Source organism: Hippocampus zosterae, chromosome 1 (assembly GCF_025434085.1).
Source record: "Hippocampus zosterae strain Florida chromosome 1, ASM2543408v3, whole genome shotgun sequence".
Lineage (NCBI taxonomy): Eukaryota > Metazoa > Chordata > Actinopteri > Syngnathiformes > Syngnathidae > Hippocampus > Hippocampus zosterae.
The window spans coordinates 13,360,149-13,378,228 of record NC_067451.1 but is presented as its reverse complement, the minus strand read 5'-3'; the positions used below and the strand labels follow the sequence as shown (position 1 = coordinate 13,378,228).

General features: G+C 44.1%; 1 protein-coding gene across 1 annotated transcript; it reads left to right on the top strand.

Moving 5' to 3' along the window:
• Positions 1-1,876: 1,876 nt before the first annotated feature.
• LOC127595940 (endothelin receptor type B-like) lies at positions 1,877-14,579 on the top strand. The gene is made up of 8 exons (XM_052057989.1): positions 1,877-2,069; positions 4,190-4,697; positions 6,008-6,120; positions 6,208-6,412; positions 10,544-10,693; positions 11,552-11,685; positions 11,797-11,905; positions 14,102-14,579. Exons 2-8 carry the CDS (start codon positions 4,311-4,313, stop codon positions 14,240-14,242), a joined length of 1,239 nt encoding a protein of 412 aa, XP_051913949.1. The 5' UTR covers positions 1,877-2,069; positions 4,190-4,310; the 3' UTR covers positions 14,243-14,579.
• The last annotated feature ends 3,501 nt before the right edge of the window (positions 14,580-18,080 follow it).

Here is an 18,080-nt window from a genome sequence, read left to right as displayed (position 1 = left end):
GATCCCAGCAATGCTACTATTTCTCGACCACAGACATGTCTCGTGTTGAAAGAAGCATCTAATCCAATTTTTTTACCCATTCCCTATTCTTTGTTGTGTCTCAAGAAATTGCACCCTTGTCTTGTGCTGATCAGCTATAAATACATGATCTGTTATCCATGTCTTTGTGCTTATTTCCTCCTGTTTGGGGTTTTATTTCCCATCAGTTGCTATTTTGGTGAAAAACCAAGTGTTTGTTTGAACGGCATCTGTCGTGCACACAGTCAAGTTTAGGGCAAGCAAGTTTCCTGTGCGGGAGAATGCTGAACACTGTTGCGAAGAGTAATGACTCACAATTTTCAAACTGCTTCAAACACAAAGCGTGTGACGGAAAAGTGGTTAGGACTGCACGACTGACCGTGTTTTGTGTTATGTGTTGTGTTTATTATTTTACTTTATGTTAACTGTTTTGTTAAGCGCTTTGTTACAGCTGCCGCTGTTGTGAAAGCACTATATAAATCAGCATGTATTGTATTGTATTGTACAATTTAACTACACAGCAACTCTCCAATGCGATCCTTCTGCATGGGTCACATGGATGAAGTGGGGCACCCCAATGCAACCAGAGGATTTTTAAAAAATTGCATTTAGATATTAAAGCACACGTCTGTGCTAACGACAAAAATAATTGACGAAGAAAGGTCGCCTCCTAAAATGGTTCATTAAAAAGAGTGCACAAATGAGGCTTTTATGTGGTGTTGCAATATTCGTAGTCGCTACTGATTAGGAGGCTGTGTCATGACCAATGTGTGGGATGTTTGATGTGGATGTTTTCGAGAACGTATTTTTTTGTGTGACCTCAAGTGGTGAGAAATTAACACAATTCATTTTTTGCTGTCTTTTTGTGATCAATGATATTCACATAAAATAAACAGTCTGTACACAATCTATGGCCAGGGCAAGATTTTTTGAGAAGAATGGGTTCTTTAGTTGTCTTTTTTCAATTGCGATTTCCTGAATCAAATGTTGCTCATGACTGTCTGTTTGATCTCCAAACTTACTATGGCAAAAACGACAACAACAAACCCCTCATTTACCAAGTCCGACAAGCACGGTCATTTCAAGATTGCACTGCAAGAGGCTTTGTTTGAATTGATAACCATTCAGGCAAGAGCCCAAGAGGCTGAGCTGCTCCCATGACATTTTTCCAAAGAGAACACACATAACTCTTCTTTCATCTCCCATCGTGACGGGCTCACCATAACTATACGCAAAAAAAATAAATAACTTCCTAATACAAGCCATACACAAGGAAGGAATACAATTTTAGCGAAGATTATGAACATGCACAGTCACAGCCACAGCATTCTTTCCTGAGAGTCCATAAAAAAGAGCTGTATAAAAATCTAGAATTTCCAAAATTAATCATTTGTGCTGTTGTATTTTTGTTTGTATGTTTTAGTGTATTTTACTCCATCATACTAAGAGCTATTTCATATTTGGGGTACGACAGGAGAATAATTTAATACTAGGAGCAGCAAGAGAGAAGTGATGCTTCGCGACACGTCTCTACAACCACAAAATACGCAAATTTTAAATCCCAATTTCAAAGTAATACTTTACAATCGAAGCTAATCCTCACTTCAGAAAATGACATAATTTCTGATTGTTGGGACACAGCTCATATTGTGAACGACAGGTGTCCCTTGTGTGGCTATATAAGCGAATGTACGGAGAGCAGAAATAAAACTAAATGTCCGGAATCGCCTTTTCTACGTGTTCAAGTGATGTAGAAAAAAAAATAAATAAAAGTGGTACATGAAGCTGAGTAGAGGCGCACTTCGGATCACTACGCTGTCACGTGATTGTCTGTGTGATTAGTGCATATAAAGCCGCGCATTGTGCTTCTCTGCGACAGAGGAGCTCACACAAGGACGAGTGGGGAAGAGCCAAACACCACGAGAACGTCTCAGACACGACGCGCAAGACCTTGGCAAGTTTTATTCGGCAAACACTGACTGGAAAATCTGGTGCAATGTTGATGAGGAAACTTAAACCCTGACTGCAAATTGCTTTATATTGGTTATCCGGTAAGTTCTTAAGCTGACTTTGACGAAATAACTGATCATTATAATATTTAACAAGAGAAGTTGGACGAATTCATAACACCACCTCTTGTCAGGCTTGATACCGATTCATTGTTTATATTGAGGTGGGTGCTCTGGCAAGAAAATGCAATTCATAAAAGGTTAACCAGACGGGCCAAAAATCTGTTTTCAACTTTTCCATAATGACCTACTGTACTTTTATGATGATCTATCTATCTATCTATCTATCTATCTATCTATCTATCTATCTATCTATCTATCTATCTATCTATCTATCTATCTATCTATCTATCTATCTATCTATCTATCTATCTATCTATCTATCTATCTATCTATCTATCTATCTATCTATCTATCTATCTAGTTGTAGTTGTTGCTACATTAGCATTGCCCCTCAAATTGCCATTCCTATTCATTTCTGTCCATCACTTGCATGTATACATGAGCACCCCATAATTTCATGGGACTCTACCTCATTGCTATTTTACAGACCTTCTCTCTTTAATTTTTGGAGCCATCACAGGAAATAGAGGGTTTTAGATGAACAATCTGTTGGTTTAAGAAGTTCTTTCCAATCAAACCTCACATCATACCACATCGTTCTTTCTTTGTTGCTCAGGGCTTAATGGGCATGCCTCTTCAATAAAATGAGGCACCACAAATCCGATGAAGAGAGTAATGGGTGTAAATTTGCACATTTTTAGGGGGGGGTGGTTGTAATCTGTGTGAAGGAGCGTGGTAGCCATTGGGAATATCGGGAGATTCTTCAACGGCCAGTCCATTTCAGGAACGCTCCACCTCCTGTGACCACTGCAATACGTGTCAGTGCATGACATCCACCACAGCCGCCCCCCATGTTGATGATATTATGATTTGGTACGTGCCCCACCCCCGTTGATATATACAGTATTCCTAGGCCACATTTTGTTCCCAGTACTTATCTCATGCCTGTGAGTTCATCCATATGATTTTGTCTTTGTCTGTGCATATACGAGCCTCTGTGTTTGCCCATCCATCAATGCGAGCTGTGATTTGTAGGCTGCGCATGTGTATGAAGATGCTGCTACATTCAACAACCAGACTATAAAAAAAACGGTATTAAAATCAGTTTAGTGATTGACTGTACGAGTCCACGAACATTTTAATTCAAGACTGTTTCTACACAAATGCTTTGAGTTTAAGAGATTGTGCATGCTTTGTTTATGTGATTGTAAACAGATTTTTTTATTGTCCTGAGAGATCCCACTGGCAAAGCCTTTTAAAAGTTACGCATGACTGACACGTGCGCTGACTGAAGACATGTTTCACATTCAACTCAAAAATTGGTACTGTTATGAATTTAGCTCGCGGCAACAGTCTCCGTTCTCTTCATTACATTAAGAAAGATTTTTGGGGTTCGTGAAGATTTTCTTTCTGCCTGATACGTGTTCATAAAGTCATAAATGTAATGACAAAAGGTTTTGACTACAAAACCTTGCAAAATGTATCTACAGTGTAAGAAAATGTTACTTTAAATTGTTACAGGGACTGAAGTAGTAGGATAATAGAAATTCTGTAGTGTAGTGGTTTACATACTTTAGTTGGCATGGGATGAATGCTGAAGTAATGAACACTTCCCAATTACCTTACATGTGAGTGATTGCTCAGCAGTCTGGGGTGGATTCCACCCATCACTCTGTAAAATATCATCTTCTTTATTGTTTTGACCTCTTCACATGCATATAGATGCGCTTCACTTTATGAATTTGGGGCCTTACTTAAGCGCCGTGGATGTGAGGGTCCCCCAAGGCGGCGCCTTCTATTCATCTTCACTCTGTCATGGTTGTTCTATAAATATTGCAGTCATTTGGGATGGACCGCTTTTCGTGAGCCTGAACAAGATGGATACCTAAAAAAAATGTTTTGGTCTTCTTGATAATGTTTAAGTATGAGACACAATACTTAGCTACTTTTACATTTTAAATGGCTAATAAATTCAGGGTGCTGTGAAACATTCATCCTATTAATGCAATAATCTTGCAAGGCTGTTTGAAAGCTCACCTCTAAACACATCGCTGTTTTTCGGCTTGTCCTGCCTGATGATTTGTCTATGTTCTCCTCAGGACACAAATATCTTGGGAAAGAGCTCCAGACCAAAAGCATCGATGTGAGATTGTGTACGTTGAGACTGCCTTTGACTGAGGAAGTGCCCCCCTGTGCAAAAAAACCCTCCCTCGCTTCACAATGAAGGCCTTCGCTTTACTGTGCTTCCTGATGGCTGTGGATGTTGAGGCCTCTCGGTTCATCCGGGATTCCGCGACTGTGCCTGACACTTCTGAAGTCTTCAAGAATAATGCGTCCGTCTCACTCCAACCCCCACAGCCGGCCCGACCGAGGGGTTCCTTCCCCCCAATGTGCTTAAAACCCACAGAGATTAAGCACGCCTTCAAGTATGTGAACACCATTGTGTCTTGCCTGATCTTTGTGGTCGGGATCGTTGGGAACTCCACGCTGCTAAGAATTATATACAAGAACAAGTGTATGAGGAATGGACCCAACGTCCTGATTGGCAGCCTGGCACTTGGGGACCTACTTTATATCATAATCGCCATCCCCATCAATGTCTATAAGGTAACGAAAGTGCATTCATTTCGATTGCTTTCTGGGGTTGTGTTTATGTTGCCCTGCTGCGGGTTGAGGAATGCAACCTGTCCCATTACACAGATCCTTTACACTTTGAGGTGCTCTCAAGCAAGGCACAACAGTAAATCGCAGTCGGGCTAGTCAATTAATCGAAATGTAATCGACATTTTGACTTCGGTTTCTCGTGATCTTTAAAATTTTCTAATCGAGGGGATGGATGCGGGGGCGGGAGGGGGACGGGGGGTTGTTGTGCCGAACGGCCTCGTGCGTTTGCAAGTTCCTGAGGTTGTGAAAGTAACCTGAATGCACCATGTTGTTTGCGTAGCAAGGTAGCGTGAATGTGCTTTCGCTGTTTAATAGCACCCTTGGTAGAGTTTCCTGTCAAGCTAAACACAAAACAAAAAAAATTGCATACACTATATTTAAATACAAGACGTGCTTTATTTTTTTTTTTAAATCACACCATATGATATAGGAAGAGACAACATTTTTTAAAACTCAAAACTGTAAAAACTTCACTCTGTTAGATCTTAGCCAAAGTCTATATGTGATAAAGATCATCACCGGTTATGGACTGTTAAATTACAAAATTTTCCTCATTGCTAGTGGGCAGAGCATGGTCAGGAGTTTTGGCCTCTGTTGTTGCAAATTACATTGTGATAACTCAACTGCATATGTTTGGATTTCCCCTGAACTTTGTCATGGGTCATGACGAGAACCAAGTTGTCTTGGCGGGATGATAATCTTCCCACTGCCCCAAGGTGGTGTGTCTACCCACAGTAATAAGTTTATTCATCCCAATGTGTACATATACACTATTTTCACATATCATATCATACGCATTGTTGTACATTTGGCTTGAATGCAAGGGAAAACATGGTCAGGTATGCTAATTTCCCAAACTCTTGGTGAATACTTTTGACCTTGTCATCAAAGCAAATTTGAATCTTAAATGCATTTCAGTTGTTTCTGAGAAGCGCAACTTAGTCTTTAAAACTGAAATGTAAAATGATGTTTTAATTATAAATTGTCAGCATGTGTTAAAAAGACCACTGGGGTTTAAAATTCGATTTTTTTCTCTCTCTCTTCTCAAAACACAATAACTTGAGACATTGCCCTGATGCTGAACTGATTTGATCAGCCCCTGGGAGAAATAGTTTATCTGAAAGGAGACACACTCCAGTGTTAGTTTTGGCTTTGACAATCATATAAGAAAAAAACACAGGAATACAATTGGAAACCGAAGCAAAATACAGTGTCCTAACGACAAATTTCTCTGTCTTTATTATTGTCTCCAGCTCATAGCAGAGGACTGGCCATTTGGAGTATATGTCTGCAAGATGATCCCATTCATTCAAAAAGCTTCAGTGGGTATCACTGTTCTCAGCCTGTGTGCTCTAAGTGTGGACCGGTGTGTATGCTCGTAATCCACAAACAGCTGTGCAGATCTGCAGTGGTCAAATTGGCTAAATCTACCCTGTGTGCATTGCATGTGCAGCTACCACGCAGTGACATCATGGAGCAGAGTGAAGGGGATGGGCATCCCTGTGTGGAAAGCAGTGGAGGTGACACTCATTTGGGTGATTGCTTTGCTACTAGCAGTCCCCGAGGTGCTGGCGTTTGACATGCTGGAGATGCCGTACAGAGGCAACAAGCTGCGCGTGTGTCTGCTGCATCCAGAGCAGAGCTCCAACTTTATAAAGGTAGGCAATAATATAGAATCAGGGGGTTACCAATTCCAGCTCTCGAGGGGCCTCCCCTGCATGCTTTCGATATGTCCCTCCTCCAACATACCTAATTGATCAGCTCATCAGTCAGCTCTGTAGAAGCCCGAGAACAATTCTGAGCATTTCAATAAGGTGTGTTGGAGGAGGGAAACATCTAAAGAGAGCAGGATAAGGGCCCTCGAGGACCGGAGTTGGTGACCACTATATTATTTACAACAAATCTCTCTATTTGCAAAAAATGTACATTGTCTAGAATTAATATCAAGGGTTCATGTTAAATAAAGTGCAGTCATTATTTTACTGTATTATACATACAGTTGTGCTCATAAGTTCACATACCTTTGGGTAGGGGTGTCCAAATCCGGTACTTGAGGGCCCCTATCCAGCAAGTTTTGGATATCTCCCTCCTCTGACACACCTAATTCAAATGATCAGGATCATTATCACCCCTCCGTGAGTCGTCACCTTACCGTGGTGGAGGGGTTTGTGTGTCCCAATGATCCTAGAAGCTAAGTTGTCTGGGGCTTTATGCCCCTGGCAGGGTCACCCATGGCAAACAGGTTCTAGGTGAGGGGCCAGACAAAGCACGGCTCAAAAGACCCCTTATGATGAGTAAAATTAATGGATCTCAGTTTCCCTTGCCCGGACGTGGGTCACCGGGGCCCCCCTCTGGAGCCAGGCCTGGAGGTGGGGCTCGTTGGCAGGCGCCTGGTGGCCGGGCTTACACCCATGGGGCCCGGCCGGGCACAGCCCGAAGAGGCAACGTGGGTCCCCCTTCCCATGGGCTCACCACCCATGAGAGGGGCCAAAGGGGTCGGGTGCAATGTGAGCTGGGCGGCAGCCAAAGGCGGGGACCCTGGCGGTCCGATCCTCGGCTGCAGAAGCTAGCTCTTGGGACATGGAATGTCACCTCTCTGGCAGGGAAGGAGCCCGAGCTGGTATGTGAGGCAGAGAATTTCCGACTGGATATAGTCGGACTTGCCTCCACACACAGCCTGGGTTCTGGTACCAGTTCTCTCGAGAGGGGTTGGACTCTCTTCCACTCTGGAGTTGCTCACGGTGAGAGGCGCAGAGCAGGTGTGGGCATACTCATTGCCCCCCGGCTCAGTGCCTGTACATTGGGGTTCACACCGGTAGACGAGAGGGTTGCCTCCCTCCGCCTTCGGGTGGGTGGACGGGTCCTGACTGTTGTTTGTGCATATGCACCAAACAGCAGCTCAGCATACCCACCCTTTTTGGAGTCCTTGGAGGGTGTGCTGGAGAGTACTCCTGCTGGGGACTCCATTGTTCTGCTGGGGGACTTCAATGCTCACGTGGGCAATGACAGTGATACCTGGAGGGGCGTGATTGGGAGGAACGGCCCCCCCGATCAAAACCCGAGTGGTGTTTTGTTATTGGACTTCTGTGCTCGTCACGGATTGTCCATAACGAACACCTTATTCAAACATAAGGGTGTCCATATGTGCACTTGGCACCAGGACACCCTAGGCCGCAGTTCGATGATCGACTTTGTAGTTGTATCATCGGATTTGTGGCCGCATGTTCTGGACACTCGTGTGAAGAGAGGGGCGGAGCTGTCAACTGATCACCACCTGGTGGTGAGTAGGCTCCGATGGTGGGGGAAGATGCCGGTCCGTCCTGGCAGACCCAAACGTATAGTGAGGGTTTGTTGGGAGCGTCTGGCGGAATCCCCTGTCAGAAGGAGTTTCAACTCCCACCTCCGACAGAGCTTTTCCCATGTTCCGGGGGAGGCGGGGGACATTGAGCCCGAGTGGACCATGTTCCGTGCCTCTATTGTTGAGGCGGCCAATCTGAGTTGTGGCCGTAAGGTGGTTGGTGCCTGTCGTGGCGGCAATCCCCGTACTCGCTGGTGGACACCAGCAGTAAGGGATGCCGTCAAGCTGAAGAAGGAGTCCTATCGAGCCTTTATGGCCTGTGGGACCCCAGAGGCAGCTGACGGGTATCGACTGGCCAAGCGGACCGCGGCTTCGGTGGTCGCCGAGGCAAAAACCCGAGCGTGGGAAGAGTTCGGTGAGGCCATGGAAGCCGACTTCCGGACGGCTTCGAGGAAATTCTGGTCCACCATCCGACGTCTCAGGAGGGGGAAGCAGTGCACCACTAACACTGTGTACAGTGGGGATGGGGCGCTGCTAACTTCGACTCGGGACGTTGTGAACCGGTGGGCAGAGTACTTCGAAGACCTCCTCAACTCCACCAACACGCCTTCCTTGGAGGAAGCAGAGCCCGGGGACTCTGAGGTGGGCTCTCCTATCTCTGTGGTTGAAGTCACCGATGTGGTTAAAAAGCTCCTCGGTGGCAAGGCCCCAGGGGTGGATGAGATCCGCCCGGAGTTCCTCAAGGCTCTGGATGTTGTGGGGCTGTCCTGGTTGACACGCCTCTGCAACATCGCGTGGACAACAGGGAGAGTGCCTCTGGATTGGCAGACCGGGGTGGTAGTCCCTCTTTTTAAAAAGGGGGACCGGAGGTTGTGTTCCAACTACAGAGGGATCACACTCCTCAGCCTCCCTGGTAAGGTCTATTCAGGGGTGCTGGAGAGGAGGGTCCGTCAGGAAGTCGAGCCTCAGATTGAGGAGGAGCAGTGTGGTTTTCGTCCCGGCCGTGGAACAGTGGACCAGCTCTACACCCTTAGCAGGGTCCTTGAGGGTATGTGGGAATTCGCCCAACCAGTCTACATGTGTTTTGTGGACTTGGAGAAGGCGTTTGACCGTGTCCCTCGGGGAGTTCTGTGGGGGGTGCTTCGTGGGTATGGGGTACCGAACCCCCTAATACGGGCTGTTCGGTCACTATACCACCGATGTCAGAGTTTGGTTCGCATTGCCGGTAGTAAGTCGGAATCGTTTCCAGTGGAGGTAGGACTCCGCCAAGGCTGCCCTTTGTCGCCGATTCTGTTCATAACCTTTATGGACAGAATTTCTAGGCGCAGCCGAAGCGTTGAGGGGGTCCGTTTTGGGGGCCTCAGTATTGCATCCCTGCTTTTTGCAGATGATGTGGTGCTGTTGGCTCCTTCAAACGGGGCTCTCCAACTCTCACTGGAGCGTTTCGCAGCCGAGTGTGAAGCGGTTGGGATGAAAATCAGCACCTCCAAATCTGAAACCATGGTCCTCAGTCGGAAAAGGGTGGAGTGCCCCCTCCGGGTCGGGGAGGAGATCTTACCCCAAGTGGAGGAGTTCAAGTATCTTGGGGTCTTGTTCACGAGTGGGGGTAGGAGGGAGCGGGAGATCGACAGGCGGATCGGTGCAGCGTCTGCTGTGATGCGGACGTTGTATCGGTCTGTCGTGGTGAAGAAGGAGCTGAGCCAAAAGGCGAAGCTCTCAATTTACCGGTCGATCTACGTCCCAACCCTCACCTATGGTCACGAGCTATGGGTCGTGACCGAAAGAACGAGATCCCGGATACAAGCGGCTGAAATGAGTTTTCTCCGCAGGGTGTCCGGGCTCTCCCTTAGAGATAAGGTGAGAAGCTCAGTCATCCGGGAGGGGCTCAGAGTCGAGCCGCTTCTCCTCCACATCGAGAGGAGCCAGATGAGGTGGCTTGGGCATCTGATTCGGATGCCTCCTGAGCGCCTCCCCGGTGAGGTGTTCCGGTCATGTCCCACCAGGAGGAGACCCAGAGGAAGACCCAGGACACGCTGTAGAGACTATGTCACCCAGCTGGCCTGGGAACGACTCGGGATCCCCCGGGGAGAGCTGGAAGAAGTAGCTAGGGAGAGGGAAGTCTGGGCTTCCCTGCTAAAGCTGTTGCCCCCGCGACCCGGCCCCGGATAAGCGGTAGATGATGGATGGATGGATGGAGGATCATTATCATATGCTTCTACAGAGCTTGCTGAAGATCTGATCATTTGAACCAGGGGTGTTGGCGGGTGGAGAAATCAGACAATAGTCAGATATGGGGCTCTCGAGGACCGGAGTTGGACACTCCTGCCCTGGGGTATGTGAAGTCATGAGCACAACTGTATGTACTGTCGTGCTCCTAGTAAAAAAAAAAAAAAAAGATGAGAAAGTCTGGAGCCCTGTTCCAAAATTCAGGAACTTAAGTTGCTCATGCTAAATAGTTTGAACATCTCTGAGTGTGTTTGCATCTGTCCAGTTCTACCAAGATGCAAAAGACTGGTGGCTGTTTGGCTTCTACTTCTGCCTACCACTTGCCTGCACAGGAATCTTTTACACCCTCATGTCCTGTGAGATGCTGAGTCAAAAGAAAGGCATGCGAATTGCACTCAATGACCACATGAAACAGGTATGACTGCAAGAATTATGGCGCACTGTGGTTGTTCAGGGTGGACGAAATTCTTTGATGCGTTACAATATTGAATATGAATTGCTCACTACATTGAAATAACGGATTATAAAATAATGGCATGCTTGAACCCAGAGTACATGGGTTCCTTAATAGTTTAATTAATTATCTCCAAGGAGTACTAGGCTCAGTTCGTAAGCACACCGTGGGTGCTCCTTCCCATGGGCTAACCACCTGTGGGAGGGGCCAAAGGGGTCAGGTGCTCTGTGAGCTAGGCAGCAGCCCAAGGCGGGGTCACCTCTATGATAGAGCAACAGCCCGCGCTGTAGTGAGAGAGGTTCTGACTAGATGCATGTCATCCAAGTAAACAAACAAGTATGGCATGTCATGTAAAACGGAATTCACAAGGCGCTGACACATTGGCACTTCCCCCTTGAGGCCCAAAGCCATCCGCATGGGTTCAAAATTCGCATATTGAGACCGACAACTCAATATCGCAGCTATTGGCCATAGCTCACTATGTCAGCCCCGCAGCCCAGAACCTCAATGACCTTCAAGAAGAGTGGAAGGCCATGCCTCAGCAAACAATAAATCGACTTGTGGACAGCATAAGACGTTATTGTCAAGCTGCAATTGATGTTGAAGGGCACATGATGTTGTTGAGACGTTGCAATTTTTTGTTGTGGTGTACCATTCTTGTTAACTTTAGTTTCGATGAATTAATGTTTTTTTTTTAAATGATGCATTGCAAACTGAAATGAACCACAGCCCTATCAGTTATGCTGAAAGATTTCAACCTCTCGTGGGTGTGGTCAAGCTAACAACCCCCAACTTGAGCATCATTTTGTCTTTGTGTAGAGGAGGGAAGTGGCCAAGACAGTGTTCTGCCTTGTGTTGATTTTTGCTCTGTGCTGGCTGCCACTTCATCTCAGCCGTATTCTGAAGAAAACAGTCTACAACCAAAATGACCCCAACCGCTGTGAACTCCTCAGGTAGGCGGAAACATCAGCAAATAAACTGCACACGTCATGAGAACACATTGTTCTGTGACTTGTGACTTCCTGTTGAATTTACTGTGAACGCCTGTCACCACCCTCTTTCAGCTTCCTCTTAGTGATGGATTACATCGGCATCAACTTGGCTTCCCTGAACTCCTGCATTAACCCCATTGCCCTCTACTTTGTCAGTCGGAAGTTCAAAAACTGCTTTCAGGTAAAATTCCCAAGATAAAATTACAAGAAAAACAGCTATCACGTTCGATACACTTCAACAGAAAGGATCTCGGGCAAACACATGTTTTGAAATAAATAATTACATTCACAATTAAGTCATGAAAGTAAAAACGCACAAACAAGTCCCTGGTGGTGGTTCACTTTCCTGACTTCTGGGGCCAGTGTGAGCTCATTTCCGGCTCAGTGACATTGTGAATGTGAGTAAAAGTTGTCGGTCTCAATATGTCCCTTTTGCTTGACTGACTACTAGTCCAGAGTGGATTCTTCCAGACTGTAGCCTTCCTTTTGCAGAAACAGGATAAGCACTGTAGAAAATGGATTGAAAGATGGCCCAGATACACACACGCACACACACACACACACACAAGTACATGCCATGTTGCAATTAAGCATGTTTGTGTGTGCCATCAGTAGGGCCGGGCGATATGGCTTAAAAAATGTCTAAGTATATGTAATATCTGTCAATATCGATAATGATTAATTGAGAAAAAAGATGAACTGGATTAATGATAAAATACAGTCAAACACAATCATCCAGAGGAAAAATACCAATCAAAATATCTGGTCGAAAACACATTTTCAAGGAATTTACCGTACACCCCACATACATACTGCTGTTGTGTACATGGGGTGATGTGCAATGCTGTCTCGCCATGTGTATTTGTAGATAATGTATATAAGTAACCCCAAAGCACTAGTGTTGATGCGGTTAAATTAAGGTTCATTCGCAGCTCATACAATATAAGCGTGATGTCTAAAAAACAACAACAACAAAAATCTACCGGTAAACTAATACTCTCTTGGAGCACATTCCTTGGTGCACATTCCTTTCACTGTTCCACTGTCCTGAGTCTGGTTTTAGGTATAATTTAACTTGTTGGCACATTTATTGCTGACATAACGCATAATGTATTGTTTTTTCTTACCTGATTGTGATTTCAATGTGATACAAAGTCGAAGGTTTGGAAGCCAGCTAACATTGGAGCTAGCATGTCATCGACTAGGAACTCCTTTACTTCTCATGTATCTCTCGCCATCCAGAGGTTTTTAATCATATTAGTTTGCGCGATACAATGTTATTGTAGTATTGCAGTATATAAGTATTACACTGAGAAAACGGCTCATTTCTTTTAACAATGTTAAAAGACAATTTAATTCGGCTCCCGGAGGCCGTTTGGGACCTTCTTCAGGCTGGCAGACAAGCACATGGCAGACTAGGCTCACAAGAACGGTTCGTGTGTGCTCAAAACCTGCACTTGTGCTCAAAATTTCCAGTCACGTGCTTGTACCGGTAATTGTGGCACAAATCTAACTAACAGTGGAGCCAGGAACGCCTTTCAATTTGGGATTGAAGTTTTCTTCCTCATTTATTACTATAGAACAATCATAATCTAATTTCCATTGCTACTGATCAAGTGTCTGTCACCAAACATATAGATATTGATTTAAAGCCCACCCTTAGTAACTTTACTTTTCAATGTGGCTTATTTGCAGTAATTATACATTCATTCTCTCAATCTATTGTGCAAGATAGTTGCAATAATTCTTAACCTGCCAGAGGCATGGGAAGGCAGCTTTTATTTTTATTATTCAGGCATTTCAATTCACAAGATAACTCAATGCGCTTGATATAATTAAAAGTAAAACATTTAACTCCCTAGGTGTGAGTGTGAGCGTGGATGGTTGTTCATCTCTGTGTGCCCTGTGATTGGCTGGCAACCGATTCAGGGTGTCCCCCGCCTACTGCCCGGAGACAGCTGGGATAGGCTCCAGCACCCCCCGCGACTCTAGTGAGGATCAAGCGGTTCGGAAGATGGATGAATGAATGAACATTTAACTGGATTTAAAAACCAAAGAGTGAAAGGCATTTAAAATCAAAATACAGAAATAAAAAGCTTACTAAAAAAAACCTACAGTGCGGGGAGAAGATTTTGTAAAAATATACTCTATATATTTTCAAAATATTTAAAAGACCTTAATCGTTGATGCTGTAAGAAAAAAAAAAAGGTTTTAACCGGGATTTAAAAGCATTTACACACAAGAGGAATGATCACATGCCATCTGTGTGCCCATTCATGCGTTCTTGCATGGAAAAGTACTGTAGGGCCGACTCATTGGCTCCCTGCGGATGAGATCTTTCCTGCATGAAAAAAAGATAACCATTTTGTTCTTGCAGTCTTGCCTGTGCTGCTGGTGCTATGGAATATCTACATTGGATGAACAAGGTTCCATCCCAGGTTGGAAGGGCTCCTGTCACGGCAAAGGACTAGATCGCTCCAGCTCCCGTTCCAGTCAGAAATACACAAGTGCCTCATAAATATACAGTACATGGACACTTAGCCTGCTCTTATTTTCTTACAAACCACTACGGCACCATTAGCAATGATGATGGACGTGATATCGGAGCTAGATAGGAAGTCTTCTAAGACTTAAAGTCTGAATAGGGCTGAAAGAAATCAAAGGATGAGCCCAAACTGGACTGTACCTGCACAGGGACGACACCAATGCTTCACGCATAAGGACACATTTCACACCAAGGCTCCTGAGGATAAATGTTCCTCAGTGGATGCTAAATACATTCTAAGTCTTGTGTGAATGTCTGTACAGAACTAGTTCCATGCAAAATTGCAGAAACACGCTCACACTCACACACACATATATACATACATATATATACAGTATATATATATTTACATATAAAATTCCTCAGTTGGTGTCCGTCCCTCATTCAGGTCGGGTCCTCTACCAGAGGCCAGGAAGCTTGAGGGTTCTGCGCAGTATCCTTGCTGTTCCCAGCACTGCACATTTCTGGACTGAGATGTCCGATGTTGTTCCTGGGATCTGTTGCAACCACTCATCTAGTTTGGGGGTCACTGCCCCGAGTGCTCCGACCACCACAGGCATGACTGTCACCTTTACCTTCCAGGCTCTCTCCAGCTCTTCTCTGAGCCCTTGGTATTTCTCGAGTTTATATATATATATATATATATATATATATATATATATATATATATATATATATATGCAACAGATCCCGGGAACAACATCGGACATGTCAGTCCAGAAATGTGCAGTGCTGGGAACAGCAAGGATACTGCGCAGAACACTCAAGCTTCCTGGCCTCTGGTAGAGGACCCGAGCTGAATGAGGGACGGACACCACCCGAGGGGGGGGGGGGTGAGACGAGGAATTTTATATATATTGTTGATCGAACAAAACACAGCTGATTTAGTCAGATTTACCTATATATTAATATTCTCATCCCCGTAATTCTATGGAAAGGAATATCCTTCACCCGGAATAAAAACCTATGCATTAACATTTTGACTACGATATTACATGTTACCGGACGTTGCATAAGCGGAAATTCCATTACCCGTAACCCGGATGGAGGTGTAATGCCGTGGGAGCTGAAATACACGCAACGCCCACCCGGTGCGACGGAAAAGACAACGCTGAAACAAGTTTTCACGTCGAGCTTTTCGATCATCAGATTCTAAACGACGACCTGGAAGTGAGTTTTTATTGCCCTGCATTTTACTGTAATTGCGAATGATTTTAACTTTATTCACTTACGTTCTGTAGAACGCGGCACTAGCTTAAAAGCAGCACCCACTCGACAAGACCGAAGAAACGTGTTCGCTTAGCCGTTTTCATTCATCAGATTCGAAACGAAGATTTGTACGCGACTTTTTACTGGCGTGCGTTTTACTGTAATTGCGAAAGATTTTAACTTTATTCACTTACGTCGTGTAGATCATCGCATCGAAACGTAGAAGAACTGTAACAACTGGAGCGGAGCGAGTAAAATACATCCGTTTGAGCGAGGCTGAACACAAAGTTAAAAAGATCCAGCAGACACTTGGAGTCGGAAAGACGCAAATCTACGAAACTTTAAACAACAAGGCATCGATTCAACTCCTGATGACAAGCCACCATCCAGCAAGGACGCAATGCAAATGTCAACAAAAATCCTTCAGTATGCCCAAGAATTACCAGATATCGGTGATCAACTGGACAGATACTTGCAACTAGCAAGAAAACTGTATGACACGCAGGCAAACATTGTCATAAACCAAAGAATGCATCCAACAAAACAATCCAAAATACATATTTTTTCCCCCAAGACAGAAAAAAAATCATTAAAATACTGTACGTATTTTACTGTTGTGATTTTTTTTTGGATACACCTGTATAGCAGTTTTTGTTATATAAACAGTTTTTGTACAGTACAGTTTTGTATTTTATTGATTGTGTTGTTACACGTGCATTTTGTCAACATACTTGCAGGTTCATAAAGGACATGTACCATGCTCATTTCCCAAATGAGGAATTTCTGTTATCAGGACAAATTGGACAGCGCAAACACGAGTCCGTACTAGAGAATATTTATTGTATGTATATATATATATATATATATATATATTAGAGCTGTCAAACGATTAAAATATTTAATTAAAAATGCAACTGTCATAATTAACTCAAATGGACTAAAAAATTAATCGTGATTACTGACACATTTTTTATCGTTTCTGAATTTCCTTTTACATTTTTTTCCTATTTTTCCCCCATTTTAAAGCTCTCATCAACATGGAATCATGAATCAGTTTTCTATGTGCCAAATGCAAATATTTACTGAAATAACAATTTCGATGTTCAATTTTACATGAACATTTTTCACTTGGAGCAGTTATTCACACATAATCTCTCACACAATATTACTGTCCATCAACAACAGTGAAAACAATATTTTGTCACACAACAGCTGCTTTAACAGTTTTTTTTAATAAAATCAAAACAGAGCAATATAACATTAAAAAGTGCACACCTAAGGTAAACTAGTACTCAGCCTATAGTAGATTTAAACCATGGTTGCATACTTCGTTTTTCTCAAGTTTACTTTGAACACAGCAGTCTGTTTCTGTATGTTTGAAGATTAACGAGACACCGGACACCAGTGTTCATTATGTGCCGCTGTATTCAAAACTGCCCGCCGTACAAAAAAGCGCACGCACTTCCCCCGTGCTGTTGGGGCAAACCATTCTGAAAGGGGGGGGGGGTCACTCCCCCTAACACAGTCAGGCTATGTTGATTGTGTTGGTCCTTCTTGTGCAAAAGTCTCTCTACAGTTTTTGTCTAGACCTCATTTCGAATGACTACACTTGGTTCGATGACAACACTGGAGACGTTTTATTTTCGCTAGGTCGCTACCACTGTCAGACAAACAGAGAGAAGCTCCCCCCGCTCTATTTATATGGACGCAGAACACTGCAACCTTCCACATAAAATAGTTCCAAACAAGTAACAATCGTGTCAGTGGCATACATCGTATACCTGTATGATACAGATAGAGAGAATAACAGATAACTTTGGTCTTGTCAGTGGAGCAATCGGGCAACTTTTTAAAAGTAAATTTTCCATTCATAAACTCTTTTAAGTATCCGTTTTCGGTGTCTCGTGCTGCCGTGGCTGGCAAGACAGACATGGGCGTGGACTTCTGCAGCGCGCTTGTTGTTTTGTTCTCGTGTATTTATAGAGCAACGTAACATCCGCTTGTGACGTGTGCCGCGTTAATCTCGCGAGAAAAAATTTAATCCCGTTAAATTTCATTTAAATTAATGCCAATAAAAACGCGCTAAACTAACAGCTCTAATATATATATATATACTGTGTGTGTATGTATGTGTATATATATATATATATATATATAATATATATATATACACACAGTAGGTAAAATGATTCAATGCTTTGTTCTTTACATAGTTGAGTGTGCTGACAACAAAATCACACAAAAATTATCAATGGAAATCAAATTTATTAAACCACAGAGGTCTGTATTTGGAGTCACACTCAAATTTAAGTCAGAAAAACACACTACAGGCTGATCCAACTATGATGTAATGTCCTTAAAAAAACCCTCAGTAGTGTGTGTGTGGCCTCCACGTGTCTATATGACCTCCCTACAACACCTGGGTATGGTCCTGATGAGTTGGCGTTTGGTCTCCTGAAGGATCTCATCCCAGACCTGGACTAAATTATCCGCCAACTCCCGGACACTCTGCGGTGCAGTGTGGCATTGGTGGATGGCGCGAGGCATGAGGTCCCTGATGTTCTCAATTGGATTCAGATCTGGGGGATTGGGCGGGCCAGTC